The sequence below is a fragment of the Myotis nattereri genome (genome assembly GCF_964212035.1).
Source record: "Myotis nattereri genome assembly, chromosome: 3".
In the NCBI taxonomy this organism is placed as follows: domain Eukaryota; kingdom Metazoa; phylum Chordata; class Mammalia; order Chiroptera; family Vespertilionidae; genus Myotis; species Myotis nattereri.
In genome coordinates this window covers 106,177,372-106,191,920 of record NC_138077.1, presented here as the reverse complement: position 1 = coordinate 106,191,920, position 14,549 = coordinate 106,177,372, and the positions used below count along the sequence as shown (strand labels likewise).

At 39.4% G+C, this 14,549-nt stretch overlaps 1 protein-coding gene across 1 annotated transcript in view; it reads right to left on the bottom strand.

Moving 5' to 3' along the window:
* HLTF (helicase like transcription factor) overlaps positions 1 to 14,549 on the bottom strand; it is a 147,415-nt gene that overhangs the window by 87,542 nt on the left and 45,324 nt on the right. Inside the window, exons 3-8 of the mRNA XM_081087453.1 lie at positions 12,471 to 12,637; positions 11,236 to 11,369; positions 10,064 to 10,161; positions 5,626 to 5,700; positions 5,289 to 5,480; positions 2,883 to 2,978 (exon numbers count right to left, since the gene is read on the bottom strand). Of these exons, the coding sequence (XP_080943579.1) occupies positions 2,883 to 2,978; positions 5,289 to 5,480; positions 5,626 to 5,700; positions 10,064 to 10,161; positions 11,236 to 11,369; positions 12,471 to 12,637 (762 nt within the window). The remainder of the gene's footprint in view (positions 1 to 2,882; positions 2,979 to 5,288; positions 5,481 to 5,625; positions 5,701 to 10,063; positions 10,162 to 11,235; positions 11,370 to 12,470; positions 12,638 to 14,549) is intronic.

Below are 14,549 nucleotides of genomic sequence, written 5' to 3'. Positions count from 1 at the left end.
TCCTGCTTGCTCCAGCTCTGGGGCTGCCAGCGGCCATCTTGGTTGGGTTAATTTGCATATAGTTGCTTTGATTGGCTGCTGGGCGTGGCTTAAGGTGTAGCGAAGGTATGGTCAATTTGCATGTTTGCCTTTTATTAGTGTAGATTATAATTTAACTATTAGCTTACTAAGCAGTGTTTCTTTTTTTTTTAATTAAAACTTTATTTTTCAGATTACAGTGGTTCCTCGTTTTTCCCCCCATACCTACCCCCCACCCGGTTCCTACCCCCCACCTACTCTTACCCCCCCACCACTGTCGTCATCCACAGATGTATAATTTTTGTCCAGTTTCTTCCCACACCCCCCACACCCCTTTCCCCCCCGAGAATAGTCAGTCCACTCCCTTTCTATGCCCCTGATTCTATTATATTCACCAGTTTATTCTGTTCATCAGATTATTTATTCACTTGATTTTTAGGTTTACTTGTTGATAGATGTGTATTTGTTGTATCTTTACCTTTTTTTTCTTCTTCCTCTTCTTACAGGATACCTTTCAGCATTTCATATAATACTGGTTTGGTGGTGATGAACTCTTTTAGCTTTTTCTTATCTGTAAAGCTCTTTATCTGACCTTCAATTCTGAATGATAGCTTTGCTGGGTAAAGTAATCTTGGTTGTAGGTTCTTGCTATTCATCACTTTGAATATTTCTTGCCACTCCCTTCTGGCTTGAATAGTTTCTGTTGAGAAATCAGCTGGCAGTCATATGGGTACTCCCTTGTAGGTAACTGACTTTTTTTCTCTTGCTGCTTTTAAGATTCTCTCTTTGTCTTTTGCTCTTGGCATTTTAATTATGATGTGTCTTGGTGCGGTTCTCTTTGGATTCCTTTTGTTTGGGGTTCTGTTCGCTTCCTGGACCTGTAAGTCTATTTCTTTCACCAGGTAGGGGAAGTTTTCTGTCATTATTTCTTCAAATAGGTTTCAATATCTTGCTCTCTCTCTTCTTCTGGCACCCCCATAATTCGGATGCTGGTACACTTGAAGTTGTCCCAGAAGCTCCTTACACTATCCTCATAGTTTTGGATTCTTTTTGCTTTTTGCTTTTCTGGTTGGGTGTTTTTTGCTTCTTCGGATTTCAATTCTTTGACTTGATTCTTGCGATCCTCTAGTCTGCTGTTGGAACTCTGTATAATATTCTTTATTTCAGTCAGTATATACTTAATTTCTAGTTGGTCCTTTTTCACAACCTCGAGGGTCTCACTAGATTTCTTGAGCGTCTGACTAAATTTATCGACGGTTTCTAGAAAATTCTTGAAAAACCTTATAACCGTGGTGCTGAACTCTAAATCCAGTAGTTTGCTTTCCTCCATTTCTGTCATTTGTGACCTGTTTCTTTGTCTCCATATTTCGGCTGCTTCCCTGTGTTGATAGAGTGGCTTTCTGTGCTAGCTGTCCTATAGGGCCCAGTGGCTCAGCCTCCCCAATTACCTGAGGTGGACACTCTTGGTGCACCCCTTTGTGCGCTGTGTGAACAGTCTTACTGTAGTTAGGCCTTGATTGTTGTAGGTCTCACTGGGAGGAATTGACCTCCAGGCCAATTGGCTATGAGAATCAGCTGTGTCTACGGTGGGAGAACTTCTGTGCTGGAGACACCCTTCTGGGGCAAGACTTACTTCAGTGGGGCTTTGGTGCTCACTGAGTCTGCCCCCTGAGTGTGTCCCTTATGGATCTGAGGAGTTGTAATCTGGATGGTCCCACTCTGACCACTGGGTACACTGTCTCTTGGATCTCTAAGGAGGTGCTAATTTAGCTTCTGCCTGAGGCTACCCAGCAGGAGCTACAGAGAGATCTGCAGATCCCTCTTCTTTGTTTGGGATTTGGAGGTGCCCAGATGAGGCCCAGATGTGAAGCAATGGAAGCTGCTGTGGGGCCTTGGGCCTTCTTTTCAAAGTTCTGGGTCTCCCTGACCCAGCTGCAGTTTGTTAGGTTTCAGATTGCAATTTTCAGATTGCAAAGGGCCAGGCCTTTCATATGCAAAAGCCGCTGTGCACAGCTTGGGTGGGGCGGGGTCTCTGGGATCAACAGGACAGAGCACACAGCTATGGCTGGTCGTCAGTCCTACCCTAAGAGCTCCCGCGTCTCAGTGTCCGGGTATCGCTGCAAGCAACTCTGAGAGAAAGCCGCCCTCGAGTTCCTCCCACTGCCAGACAGTCCAGTTTCTCCCCGTATGAGTCTGGGTCCCCAGAGACTTGCCCAGAAATGGAGTTCAGAGCATTCAGGAGCTTGAGACTCCCTCCCGATTGAAAAAGACAACTGTGTCCTCAGTTGCCAGCTCTTTCCACGTGCGCCTCCGTACCTCTGCCCTTTACTTCTGCACCTCCTCTGATTCTCAGTGTGCTTTTCTCTTTCCTTCTAGTTGTAGAATTTCCACTCAGGTAGCCTTCCTATGGTTCTAGATGATGTCCGTTTTGTCTTTTCGTTGTATTTTTGAAGTGGTTGTGCGAGGTAGCAATTTCTGGTGTTTACCTATGCTGCCATCTTGGTTTCTCCGAGGTGTTTCTTTTTTGTGTTTAAAATAATGCTAGGGGGAAATAAACTTGTACTTTTATCTTTGGAAAAAATACATTTCTGATAACTTCTTTAGGTAGTTTCTTTAAAAAGACATTATTGAGTGGAAAATTATAAACATTATCAAGGTTCTTGATACAAATTACCAAAATGCCCTCAAGAATGTGGCCCTGATGTTCACTCTTATCAGCAACAAATGAGAGAGGCCTGATGTCTCTGAAAACAATGCATATTATCATTTTTTTGGCAATTATCTTTTAATGACAAAATTAAAATGTTTAAAACTAAACCAATGACTTCAGAGGAAAAAAACGCAAACATTCACTAATACTTTACCTTCTTCAGTTGATTCTTTTTAATTCTTTCAACAGGAAGAGGTTTACCATCATGGAAGTTGGTAAGAATTACTGCAATGGCTGTAAGAGTTTTGCCCTTAAAATGTTTCAAAAAGACAAATGGTCAGATTCTAAAATCCAGTTGACGAGAGAACATTCCAAAACCAATTTAAAATCAATTAAGTAAATATCAAACACCATTCAAAGCCACAGAAGTGTACTGATTATTATATTAGATAATATACATATTAATTAAACGTGTCATTAAGAAATACTTTCCCACAGTGCATTGTTAGAAATTATTAAATTATTTACTCTTAAAATACTATAAACAACTCTGAGAAATGTGGTTTTATTAAATGACTGCCATTCTAAGAGTTTACATTTAACCCTAAACTAATAACTTTATCATGAAACTACTTTTGCTTGCTATATAATTCCAAGCTAATTTAAAATTATTAGTCATTCCAGTATACACATAAGGTAATCATTTTATTAAATTTCATTTAAATATAATTCCAGCACTTAAAAGCTATAAAGAACATGATATACCTTGTAAATTTTTCTTAAATAAAAACATGCAATTTTTGATTTTTGCCATAGCTGAATTTATAATTAGCAACACAGAAACAAATCTGGGAATTTTAAGGCAGTGTAAGGTAGCAATTTTCAAAGTGTGATCTACACAGGCCCTAGGGGACCCCAGGACCCTTTCAGGAGTTATGTGCAATCAAAACTATTTTCATAATACTTCTCAGACCTTATTTGTGTTAACATCTGTAGGAATGCCTCAAAAATCAATGGTGGGCAAAATTGCTAGTGCCTTAGCATAAAACAAAACAGGTGACACTACTTTCTAATAGTGGTTATTATATTAACTGCCACTCATAATAAAAAAAAAGTAAATGTCAGTTTCACTTTAAGAATGTTAAAAATGTTCTTAATGAAGCAGTACACATTAATTTTATTAAATCTTGCCTCCTAAGTACATATCTTTAAAATATCCTGTATAACAAGATGGGAAGTACACATAAAATACTTCTTTTGATACCAAAATATGAGGGCTATCTAGGGGAAAAATCACTGAGATTAACCACGATGCATCATCTCACATCATCACTTTTTTATGCATCACTAATTTTACATGAAAGAATAACCAACAGCTAGTTATTCATGACAAAGTGGCAGACATTTTCTTGAAAAATGAACAAAGTGAGTCTATCATCTTCTAGGGAAACAACTGATAGCATCTGTTGTTAATGATAAAATTTCAACTTTCAAGCAAAAATCAGAATGTCAGAAAACTCGTATCCGATACTATGGGAATAGAAGATTTCCAAAATGTAAATGCCTAATAAGATCAGCAGTATTACCAATGAATTAAAATTGTTGATATAATATAATGAAATGCATTGACATTTGACAGATCTGTATAACTCAGTGAATAATTTTATAAAATGCTTGATGTTATAAAATCATGCATCGGTAAAATATGCATTCAGTATGTAAGCTACCCCAATGGACTTTAATAGAGTATAAAAAGTTCACTGATATGACTTTTAAGTTCCACATTATAACTACAATATGTAATGAACTAATACTTGCTTGATTTTTTTATTGTATCAAAGAAGACTATATTTATCTAAAAAGGCTATTAAAACACTGCTCTCTTTCCAACTACAAATCTGTGTAAGGTTTAAGTTTCCTTACACATTTTAACCAAAACATGTATCATAACAGACTGAATGATAAACCAGATTCAGATGTCATCTATTAGCCCAGACATTAAAATGATTTTCAAAATTAAATGTGTTTTCTTATCAAAATTGCTTTTGTTTTTGAATACTTTTCATTAAAAAATATGCTATTCATGTTAACAAGTTTGTTAACTGTTATTTTTCAGTTAATAATTTAAAAAATTTTAATACTATAAATTAAAATTAATAGTATAAATATTTATAGATATATTAATAGACATAACCCACAAAAACAAAAGCTCTTTGGGCCACTCAAGAATTTTTTAGTGTAAAGAGTCACTGAGACGAAAAAGTATAAAAACTGCTGGTGTAAGGAATCATAAATATACATCTAAGTACTTTGCATATCACAACATTTGTGATATACTACAAATAATTTTACATAACATTGTTGTCTTTACTTTTAAAAAATTTTGAGAAAAACATTAATATCATTACACTAATTATTTTAATTGTATCTTAAGAGTATAAAAACAAAAAGCTTACCATTATTTTAACTAAAAATCATAGGAAAAAACTGTTCTACACTGGAAGTGAAATCTAGTCCCAAACTGGCATTAATCTATTCCTCTTACCTACTTCAAAATTACATTCTATAAAATCACAATTACAAAATAAAATTTTACTAACTCAAGAAAAATAATAATTACCAAACCCATATCATCAGCTAAAATTCCTCCATGGACATTTTCTGGCCGATCCTTCTCAGAAAAATTTGTTATTGTGTTATAGTATAAGTCACTTCGCTGTTCCCAGAATGGTGGAAGTTCTTTACTGTTTTCCCGGGAAATCATCCAAGCTAGAGCTTGTTTTTGATGTGGGAGCAATGATGTTTCAATAGCCTATAAATAAAAGAAATGTCATAAAAAGAGGACCTATAAGCACTTTCATCCCCTCCTCCCCCCGAATCTGGAAAACAGCTAATCTTGTAATAAAAAATATATAAATTAATCGAATATTTATAAATTGAAAATATTGGTTCAGTACCTCAGCTGGTTCCATTTCATGAGTTTTATCATCTTCTTTTAGATCTTCAAACAATTTGTCAAATTCTGTTTTAAGCTACAACAAATAGCAATAAGAAACATGAAACAAAACAATTAAAATAATAATTACACAACTCGGAAATTTAATCAACTACAAAAGTTGAATAACAAAAGGTACATCAATTATTTAAAATACTACACTGCTCAGTGAATACAGAATGAATAAGAGCTTTAGGTATAAAAGGTAACTATGTTACAGTCAGAAGAATAGAGTTGTAAATCTTGGGTTTCAGTAATAGCTCTGTCACAAATAAACCTATAAATAACTTTGGGCAACACACTTAACCTTTATGGCCCTGGATCTTATTCCTGTAAAATCAAAGGAATGAACTAGATTTAGAATGTCTCCAAGGTTCCTCTTGCCATTGAAATTCTATGATTATACTAGAGCAGTGATGGCGAACCTATGACACACGTGTCAGAGGTGACACATGAACTCATTTTTTGGTTGATTTTTCTTTGTTAAATGGCATTTAAATATATAAAATAAACTAGAGGCCCGGTGCACAAAAATTTGTGCACTTGGGGGGGAGGGTGGATCTCTCAGCCCGGCCTGTGCCCTCTTGCAGTCCGGGACCCCTCGAGAGATAACGACCTGCTGGCTTAGGCCTGCTCCCGGGTGGCAGAGGGCAGGCCCAATCCCTAGGTGCAGGCCATGGACAGACTCAGAGCAGGGCCGATTGGGGAGTTGGGGCACCGCCCCCTGTCATGCACAGAGCAGGGCGGATCAGGAGCTTGTGATGCCACCCTCAGTCACGCTCAGGGTAGGGCCGATTGGGGGGTTGGGGCACCGCCCCCTGTCACACTCAAGGCAGGGTCGATGGGGAGGTTTTGGCACCACCCCCAGTCACGCACAGAGCAGGGCCCATCAGGGGGTTGGGGCTCCATACCCTGTTACTCACAGAGCAGGGCCGATCAGGGGGTTGGGGAGCTCGCCCCTGTCACTCACAGAGTAGGTCCGATCAGGGGGTTGGGGAGCTCCCCCCTGTCACTCACAGAGTAGGGCCGATAGGGGAGTTGGGGCACCGCCGCTTGTCACACACAGAGCAGGGCGGATCAGGGGGTAGGGGCGCCGCACCCTGTCACACTCAGGGCAGGGCCGATGGGGACGTTATGGCTCTACCCCGTCACACACAGAGCAGGGCACGTGAGGGGCGGTTTGGGTGCCGCCCTCTATCACCCACAGAGCAGGGCCGATCAGGGGGTTGGGCGCCGCCAATGTCACACTCAAGGCAGGGCTGATGGGGAGGTTACGGCTCTACCCCGTCACACACAGAGCAGGGCCCGTGGGGGGGGGAGTTGGGGCGCCGCACCTTGTCACAAACAGAGCAGGGCCGATCAGGGGGTTGGGGCGCCACACCCTGTCACACACATAGCCGCAGGGCGATCAGGGGGTTCGGAACCTCCCCCCTATCAGGCACAGAGCAGGGCTGATCAGGGGGTTGGGGCGCCTTCCCCTGTCACGAACAGAGCAGGGCGGATAGGGAGGTTGTGGCCCTGCCCCCTGTCACACACAGAGCCGCAGGGCGATCAGGGGGTTTGGGTGCTGCCCCCTGTCACGCTGATCCCGGTGCCTGGAAGCCTCACAGCTCCACTTATCCTGGTGCTGGGAGGCATATTACCCTTTTACTATATAGGATAGAGGCCTGGTGCACGTGTGGGGGCAGGCTGGTTTGCCCTGAAGGGTGTCCTGGATTAGGGTGGGGATCCCCACTGGGGTGCCTGGCCAGTCTGGGTGAGGGGCTGAGGGCTGTTTTCAGGCTGGTGGGTGACTGAAGCTCCCAACCACTCCTTCTTTCTTTCTTTTTTTATTCTGGGCCAGCCTTAGCTCTGAGGCTTGGCTCCAGCTCTTAGGACTCCGCTGCTGAAAGCAGGTATCTAGTTTGTTTGTGTTCTATAATCGAAACACTGTATCAACTCCAGCTCTGAGATCCCGGCTTGCTGAAAGCAGGATACTGGGGTTTTGTTTAGCTTCTATATTTGTAACAATGTTTCAAAGTGCAAGCTCAGAGGCCGGCAAGGCAGGCGGGGAACATTGGAGTCCTCCGTCACTGAAGCAAGCAAGCCTCATGTTCGCTTCAAGCTGCCTGGCTGCCGGCCACCATCTTGGCTGGCAGTTAATTTGCATATCGCCCTGATTAGCCAATGGGAAGGGTAGCGGAGGTACGGCTAATTACCATGTTTCTCTTTTATTAGATAGGATGTCAAAAATATAAATCTTTGTTTTTACTATGGTTGCAAAGATCAAAAAATTTCTATATGTGACACGGCACCAGAGTTAAGTTAGGGTTTTTCAAAATGCTGTCACACTGAGCTCAAAAGGTTCGCCATCACTGTACTAGAGGCCCAGTGGACAAAATTCGTGCACTTGGGGGAGGGGGGGTCCCCTCAGCCTGGCCTGTTACCTCTCTAAGTCCTGGAGTCCTCAGGGGATGTCTGACTGCTGGCTTAGCACTGCCACGGAGGCGGAAGAGGCTCCTGCCTCCACCACTGTGCTTGCCACCCATGAGCCTGGCTCAGAGCTTCTGGCTGAGCAGTGCTTACCCTGTGGGAGCACACTGATCACCAGGGGGCAGCTCCTGCGTTGACCATCTGACCCTGATGGTCAATGCACATCATAGCGACCGGTCATTCCACGATTCGGTCAATTTGCATATTGGCCTTTTATTATATAGGACTAGAGGCCCAATGAACGAAATTTGTGCCGGGGGGGGGGGGGGAGCGGGGGGGACGGTGGTGAAGGTCCCTCAGCCTGGCCTGCACCCTCTTGCAATCCAGGACCCCTTGGGGGATGTCCAACTGCTAGATCTCTGCAGGATTGGGCCTAAACTGGCAGTCAGATATCCCTCTCGCAATCCAGGACCACTGGCTCCATCCACTTGCCTGACTGATTGCCTGATTGCTCTTAATCACTCTGCCTGCCTGCTTCATCACCCCTAACCACTCGCCTGCCTGCCTGATCGCCCCTAACCACTCTGCCTGCCTAACTGATCGCCCCTAACTGCTTGCCTGCCTGCCTGATCACCCCTAACTACTCTGCCTGTCTGCCTGATCACCCGTAACCGCTCTCCTGACTGCCTGATCACCCCTAACCACTCTTCCTGCTTGCCTGATCACCCCTAAGTACCTCTGCCTCGGTCCCTGCCTCCACAGCTTGGTCTGGAAGGATATCCAGAATGTTGTTCAGCTGTCTGGTCTAATTAGCATATTATGCATTTATTATTATAGGTAGGATTACATAGTTGCATTCAAACCGTTTTGGTAGATCCTACCAGGTACATTTGACATTTTTTCAGTCAATGATTTTTTTATTTATTATTACTGCAGTAAAAATCTTGCTGTGTAACATAAAATATTGGGATGAGCCATAACTGATTTGGCTCGGTGGATAGAGCGTCGGCGTGCAGACTGAAGGGTCCCAGGTTCGATTCCAGTCAAGGGTATGTATCTTGGTTGTGGGCACATCCCCAGTAGGAGGTGTGCAGGAGGCAGCTGATCTATGTTTCTCTCTCATCCATGTTTCTAACTCTCTATCCCTCTCCCTTCCTCTCTGTAAAAAATCAATAAAAGATATTTAAAAAAAATATTGGGATGATTTCAATCTTCTGCTAATTTAGTTGGTTCTTTAAATTGGATCTAGTCAACTTTTATAGCAATGTATATGTGTTAGAATTACGTTTGTAAATATCACATGAATATATAGCAATAGTTCAGAAGAATTCAGGCCAACTCTAAACAGTTAGGAGAGAAAACCTGGGGTTTACCCACCAGACATAGGCTCAAGACCTTCTAACAATAAGTAGGGAAAATTCAGTAATTATAATCAGAATAGAAAAAGGCTAACACTAATACTGATGGGTAAAGACAAAAAAAAATTGTAGATTGATCTGCATTACTTTATTTTATATCCCTTTCCCTCCCCCACCCCAAACTAATTAAGGATAACAGTATCCTAAATTACAAATTAGACAAAGTTAAGCATTGGAGTAATGTCAAAGAACTGGAATTATTTTTTTAGCACTATATTTGCAACCTTACTGAAAGGAGTTAAGATTCGAGCTTTAATTTTTAAAAAATACTTGCAGAGTTCAAAAATTTCAAACACAACAAAAACATCAAAATATACTGAAACATCCCATGCATACACAGCAATATAGGTGTTTTAAATGTAGATATGAATGTGAACCCATGGATATATTCCTTATCACTGATTTCTTTTTACATAAATGTTTGCAATATATATTTATTCTATATGGTTCATAACTTAACAATATATCTGAAATCACTAATGCCAGCATATACATATTTATCTTATTCTTTTAAACACCAGTCTTCATTTAAAATTCACTTTTAGATTACAAAATATAAGAAAAGCACACCTGTTCAGTTGTCAGCTGTACTGCAGCATGAACTGGCATACTATAGCTTGGCCCAGCTCTTCCAGAGCCCCAACCACTTTCCAAACTGAATCCAAAAGCTATAATTTACAAAATGAAAATAAAATCACCAAATAAAATAGATTATTTTTTAGCAAATAGCTTTTAAAACTTATAAAATAAGCTCCATTAAAAATACTCTTTAATATATTTTAAAATTTTTTAGCCCTGGATGGTGTGGCTCAATTGGTTGGAGCATTAACCTATACAGCAAAAGGTCATCAGTTTGATTCCAGGTCAGAGCACATATCCAGGTTCAATCACTGGACAGGGTGTGTGCAGGAGGCAGGTGATTGATGTCTCTCTCACATCGATTTTTCTCTCTCTCGCTCTCTCACTCTCCCCCTCTCTCTCTAAAATAAATAAAAACATATCCTAGAGTGAAGAGTAAAAAAAAATAGTTTTTTTGCCCTGACCGGTTTGGCTCAGTGGATAGAGCGTCGGCCTGCGAACTGAAGGGTCCCAGGTTCGATTCCAGTCAAGGGCATGTACCTTGGTTGCGGGCACATCCCCAGTGGGGGGTGTGCAGGAGGCAGCTGATCAATGTTTCTCTCTCATCGATGTTTCTAACTCTCTATCCCTCTCCCTTCCTCTCTGTAAAAAATCAATAAAATATATTTAAAATAATAATAATAAAAAAAATTTTTAAAAAACAGTTTTTTAAAAGCTAAATCCTATCATTAATACACTATTAAAATAATTCTACATTATTTGAATAAACACTTGCTAAACAAATAATTCTTTCCCATTCTCTATTTTGAGATTCTTATTGTCTATATATAATTTATCAAAGAGAACATTTACAATCAAGATTTCTAGATACTATCATTAGAGGAATTTAGGGGAGGGATTTATAGGACCTCCTCGTATATTTCTCTGTGTGTGTGTGTGTGTGTGTGTGTGTGTAAAACCTCCTATGAAACTATAGTTGTTTCAAATTAAGAGAAAAAAACTCCCGGATTTTCTTTGAAAGACTCCAAAAAAGTTATAACTTAGAGCCTTCATGCAAATTAGTTTAGTCAACCAAACTCAAAGTATCACTTAAGATAACAAATGTTTACAATTCCTACATTTTCACAATATGAAAATAACAGTAGGTTAAACCCTAAACTTACTTTTTGGTGCAGGACCCAATTTAAATCCATGTTTTTTCAACTGATCTAAAACCGCTTTTCTATTTTCTTCTTTTCCCCAAAGAGTCATATGCAGAGGCATGGTAAAAGCGTTGTTTGCACCAAAAGGGACTACCCTATTGTATTTAAGAAGGAAAAAAAAAAAGTGAGAAATTAAAAGTGGCCATTTTTCACTCCCATTAAGAATCTGATTATTAAATATTCTGTGTTGCATTCAAATTTTGCATGAAGTAAAATAGGGAGGAACTAGTGGGCAGACTAGAAAGAAAATGATAAGAACAGGACCAACAATAATCAGAAGAAAGGGGCGGTTTTTACTAACAGAATGACAGATGAAACAGAATAAACTAGATAGATAAAGCAGTGTTTAAATATAAGAATAGTCTATAATCAATATTGTAAGATAAATAAAATAGTAAAACTGAGAGGGTAGAGCTTTCATTAATACAACCAGAGGCTAGCAACCCATTCTGAGACTGGAGAATTATTTGCAAGAACTATTTCTGATCCAGTTTATTCTCAATATTTGAAAAACCTGATGAACTGAGAAAGAAGAAAACAAGTACACAAATAAAGTGAGAAGACATTTCTGAGCCTTTGTCATCCAAACTCACTTTTTTATATCCTAACATTCCATACTTAAATTGAGATCACAAACACAAATGTACAAAAGAACTGGAGTATGCCCTGGATAAAGCTATAGGTGCTACTCAGCACTAGTCAATTGATGTCATGTGAAAATGAGAGATCAGCATCACCAAACCTTCCATTTGTCAAGAAAAATCTTCATAAATAATTTTTTTATTTAGGAAAAAATAACGTATAAAATATAGGATATCCAGATATTCAAATATTGGGGAAAATTTTTAATTTTTAAACACTGTGTAGACAAAATGAAGCTGACCTACATCTGATCACAGGCTACTAGTTTCACAACCTCTGATTTAAACAAATACTTCCAAACTCCCAAACCTATGCACTAAAAGGTTTGGAGAGACAATGTGAACTTCCCAATATTTAAACCATAGTCTATTTTTCTCCAAGGCAATAATTCAAAAGAAAAGTGAGGGAATAGCAAGGTAGTAGAGGTAAATGACAGGAGAATTAAAACATTTATTAAACACATGCTAAAGGTGTTGTGATAACTATACAGACAGAACAAATTCAAAGCTCAATACAACTCAAAATTATTAAAACTAAACTCTGAAATACATTACCCTTCAACTTGTGCCAATTTGTTGTCCATAATATAGGCCAAAGCAGCTGCAAGATCTTTCTTTAAATGGCCAACTTGATTTCCATTCACATTGTTTACTTTAATTGCATTCTTATCATAGGGATTATTGGGGTCTCGTTGTAATGCAACCATTTCATTATTATTAACCTAACAAAAATAATGAACAGATAATATTATAAATAATAAACATACAATAATAGCTTTCTTCATCATATTTTATCTGGGATTCCCATTAATTATTAATTTTTTAATGCTTACTGAGTAACCTTGCATAAGAAATGTGTATTTTGTTGGACTCATATTTCTATAGAAATACTAAAGAATATATTTTAATGATTCTTTTAAAATATTTTTCTAATGTGCATTCATTGATAAGTTAACAAACCCTTGATATGTAAGAGACACAATCAAATTAAACAACAGAATCACACTACCTAAAATTTTCAGCATCATAACTTCTGAAAACAAGTAATCATTATTGAGTACTGCTAAACATTGTTATAAGTACATTACATAGATTGACTTGGTAGGTACTATGTATTATCCCCATTTTACAGATGAAGAGAGTAAAGCACAGACAAGTTAAGTAACTTGCCTAAGATCATAAAACTAATAAGTAGCAATGCTAGGATTTGAATCCAGGCAGGCTGGTTCCTAAGTCTGAATTCTTCAGACTCTAAAAGGGGAAAGAGGCATTAATCATAAGTGAGAATGGAACTGGAATAAGAAAATATATACAGACTCCAACTCATGCCATTCTGATTCCATTTGATTAAAAATTACCTGAGGGTGACATTGAAAATGGAAGACTAAGGACTTCAGAAAATTCTCTCCTCCATTAAAAGTAAGAAAAAAAAGGAAAGAAATAAAGAAATAAAGGAGGGAGGGAGGGAGGGAAGGAGGGAGGGAGGGAGAGAGGGAAGGGAGGGAGGGAGGAAAATAAAGACTGGCAAAAATTGTCAGCACCAATTTTTTTCAGAACTCTGAAAACTACAATGAAAGGATTACAAAAACAAGGAGTGTTAATTCAAGAAAAACAGCTGAGCCCGGCTTGTGTGGCTGTGGTTGAGCATCAACCCATGAATCAGGAGGTCCCGGTTCAATTCCTGGTCAGGGCACGTGCCCAGGTTGTGGGCTTGATCCCCAGTATGTGATGGGGTGCAGGAGGCAGCCAATAATGATTCTCTCTGATCATCAATGTTTCTATTTCTTTTCTCCTCTCTTTTCCTCTCTGAAATCAATAAAAAACATTTTTTTAAAAAGCCTTGGATATTGGGAAAAAAAGAAAAACAGTTTAATATATGTGTTCTGGTCCCATCTCCAGCTCTCAGCTACATGATAACCTTCAAAAAATAACAACCTGCTGGGATTCTTGGTGCAGCCTAACAATAACCAGAATGCACAATGGAGCAGAATCTTTCAAGATTTATTCCCAAAGAACTGTCATTATTTGACCTGTATTATGGTTCTCTAGAAGACCCCCACTTGCAGAGATTTTTTTTTTTTATTGACCTCTGAGCTAACACAGTATAAAACCCTTCTCCCTTGGGTGGGTGTTTGTCTAAAAACAATTATACAGACAGTTGGGACAGAGAAAAAGCTGGGGAATGAAAAGATGTCCAAAGGGGCTTTGAAAAGCTCCAACATATTTCTGGGAATTTAGAAGGCCATATGCACACCTTCGAAGTATGCATGCCCAAGACTGTGCATGTGTTCAGGAAAGACCTGAGAAGGTCCTAAGCTCTCACTTCTGGCTGAACTTGAAGGTCTGAACAAGCAGGAAGTAAAGGCTAAGGCAGAGTTGTTCATTGCTTGGCTGTGTGTTGAAGGAGTGCCCCAAATTCACACAGATCCTCTCAGTAAAGACTGGGAGATTTACTATTTGCAATACAATCATTAGCTGCCACTGAACTAACCAAGTACAGACATCAGTGGCCACACACAACAAATAATAGATTTTACAGGATTAATTCAGAAGTCATTAAACAAAAACAATTACCAAATCAGCAACAAATAATTATGGAGAGGGGAGAAATCTGATTTCTAAAGTTACCACATT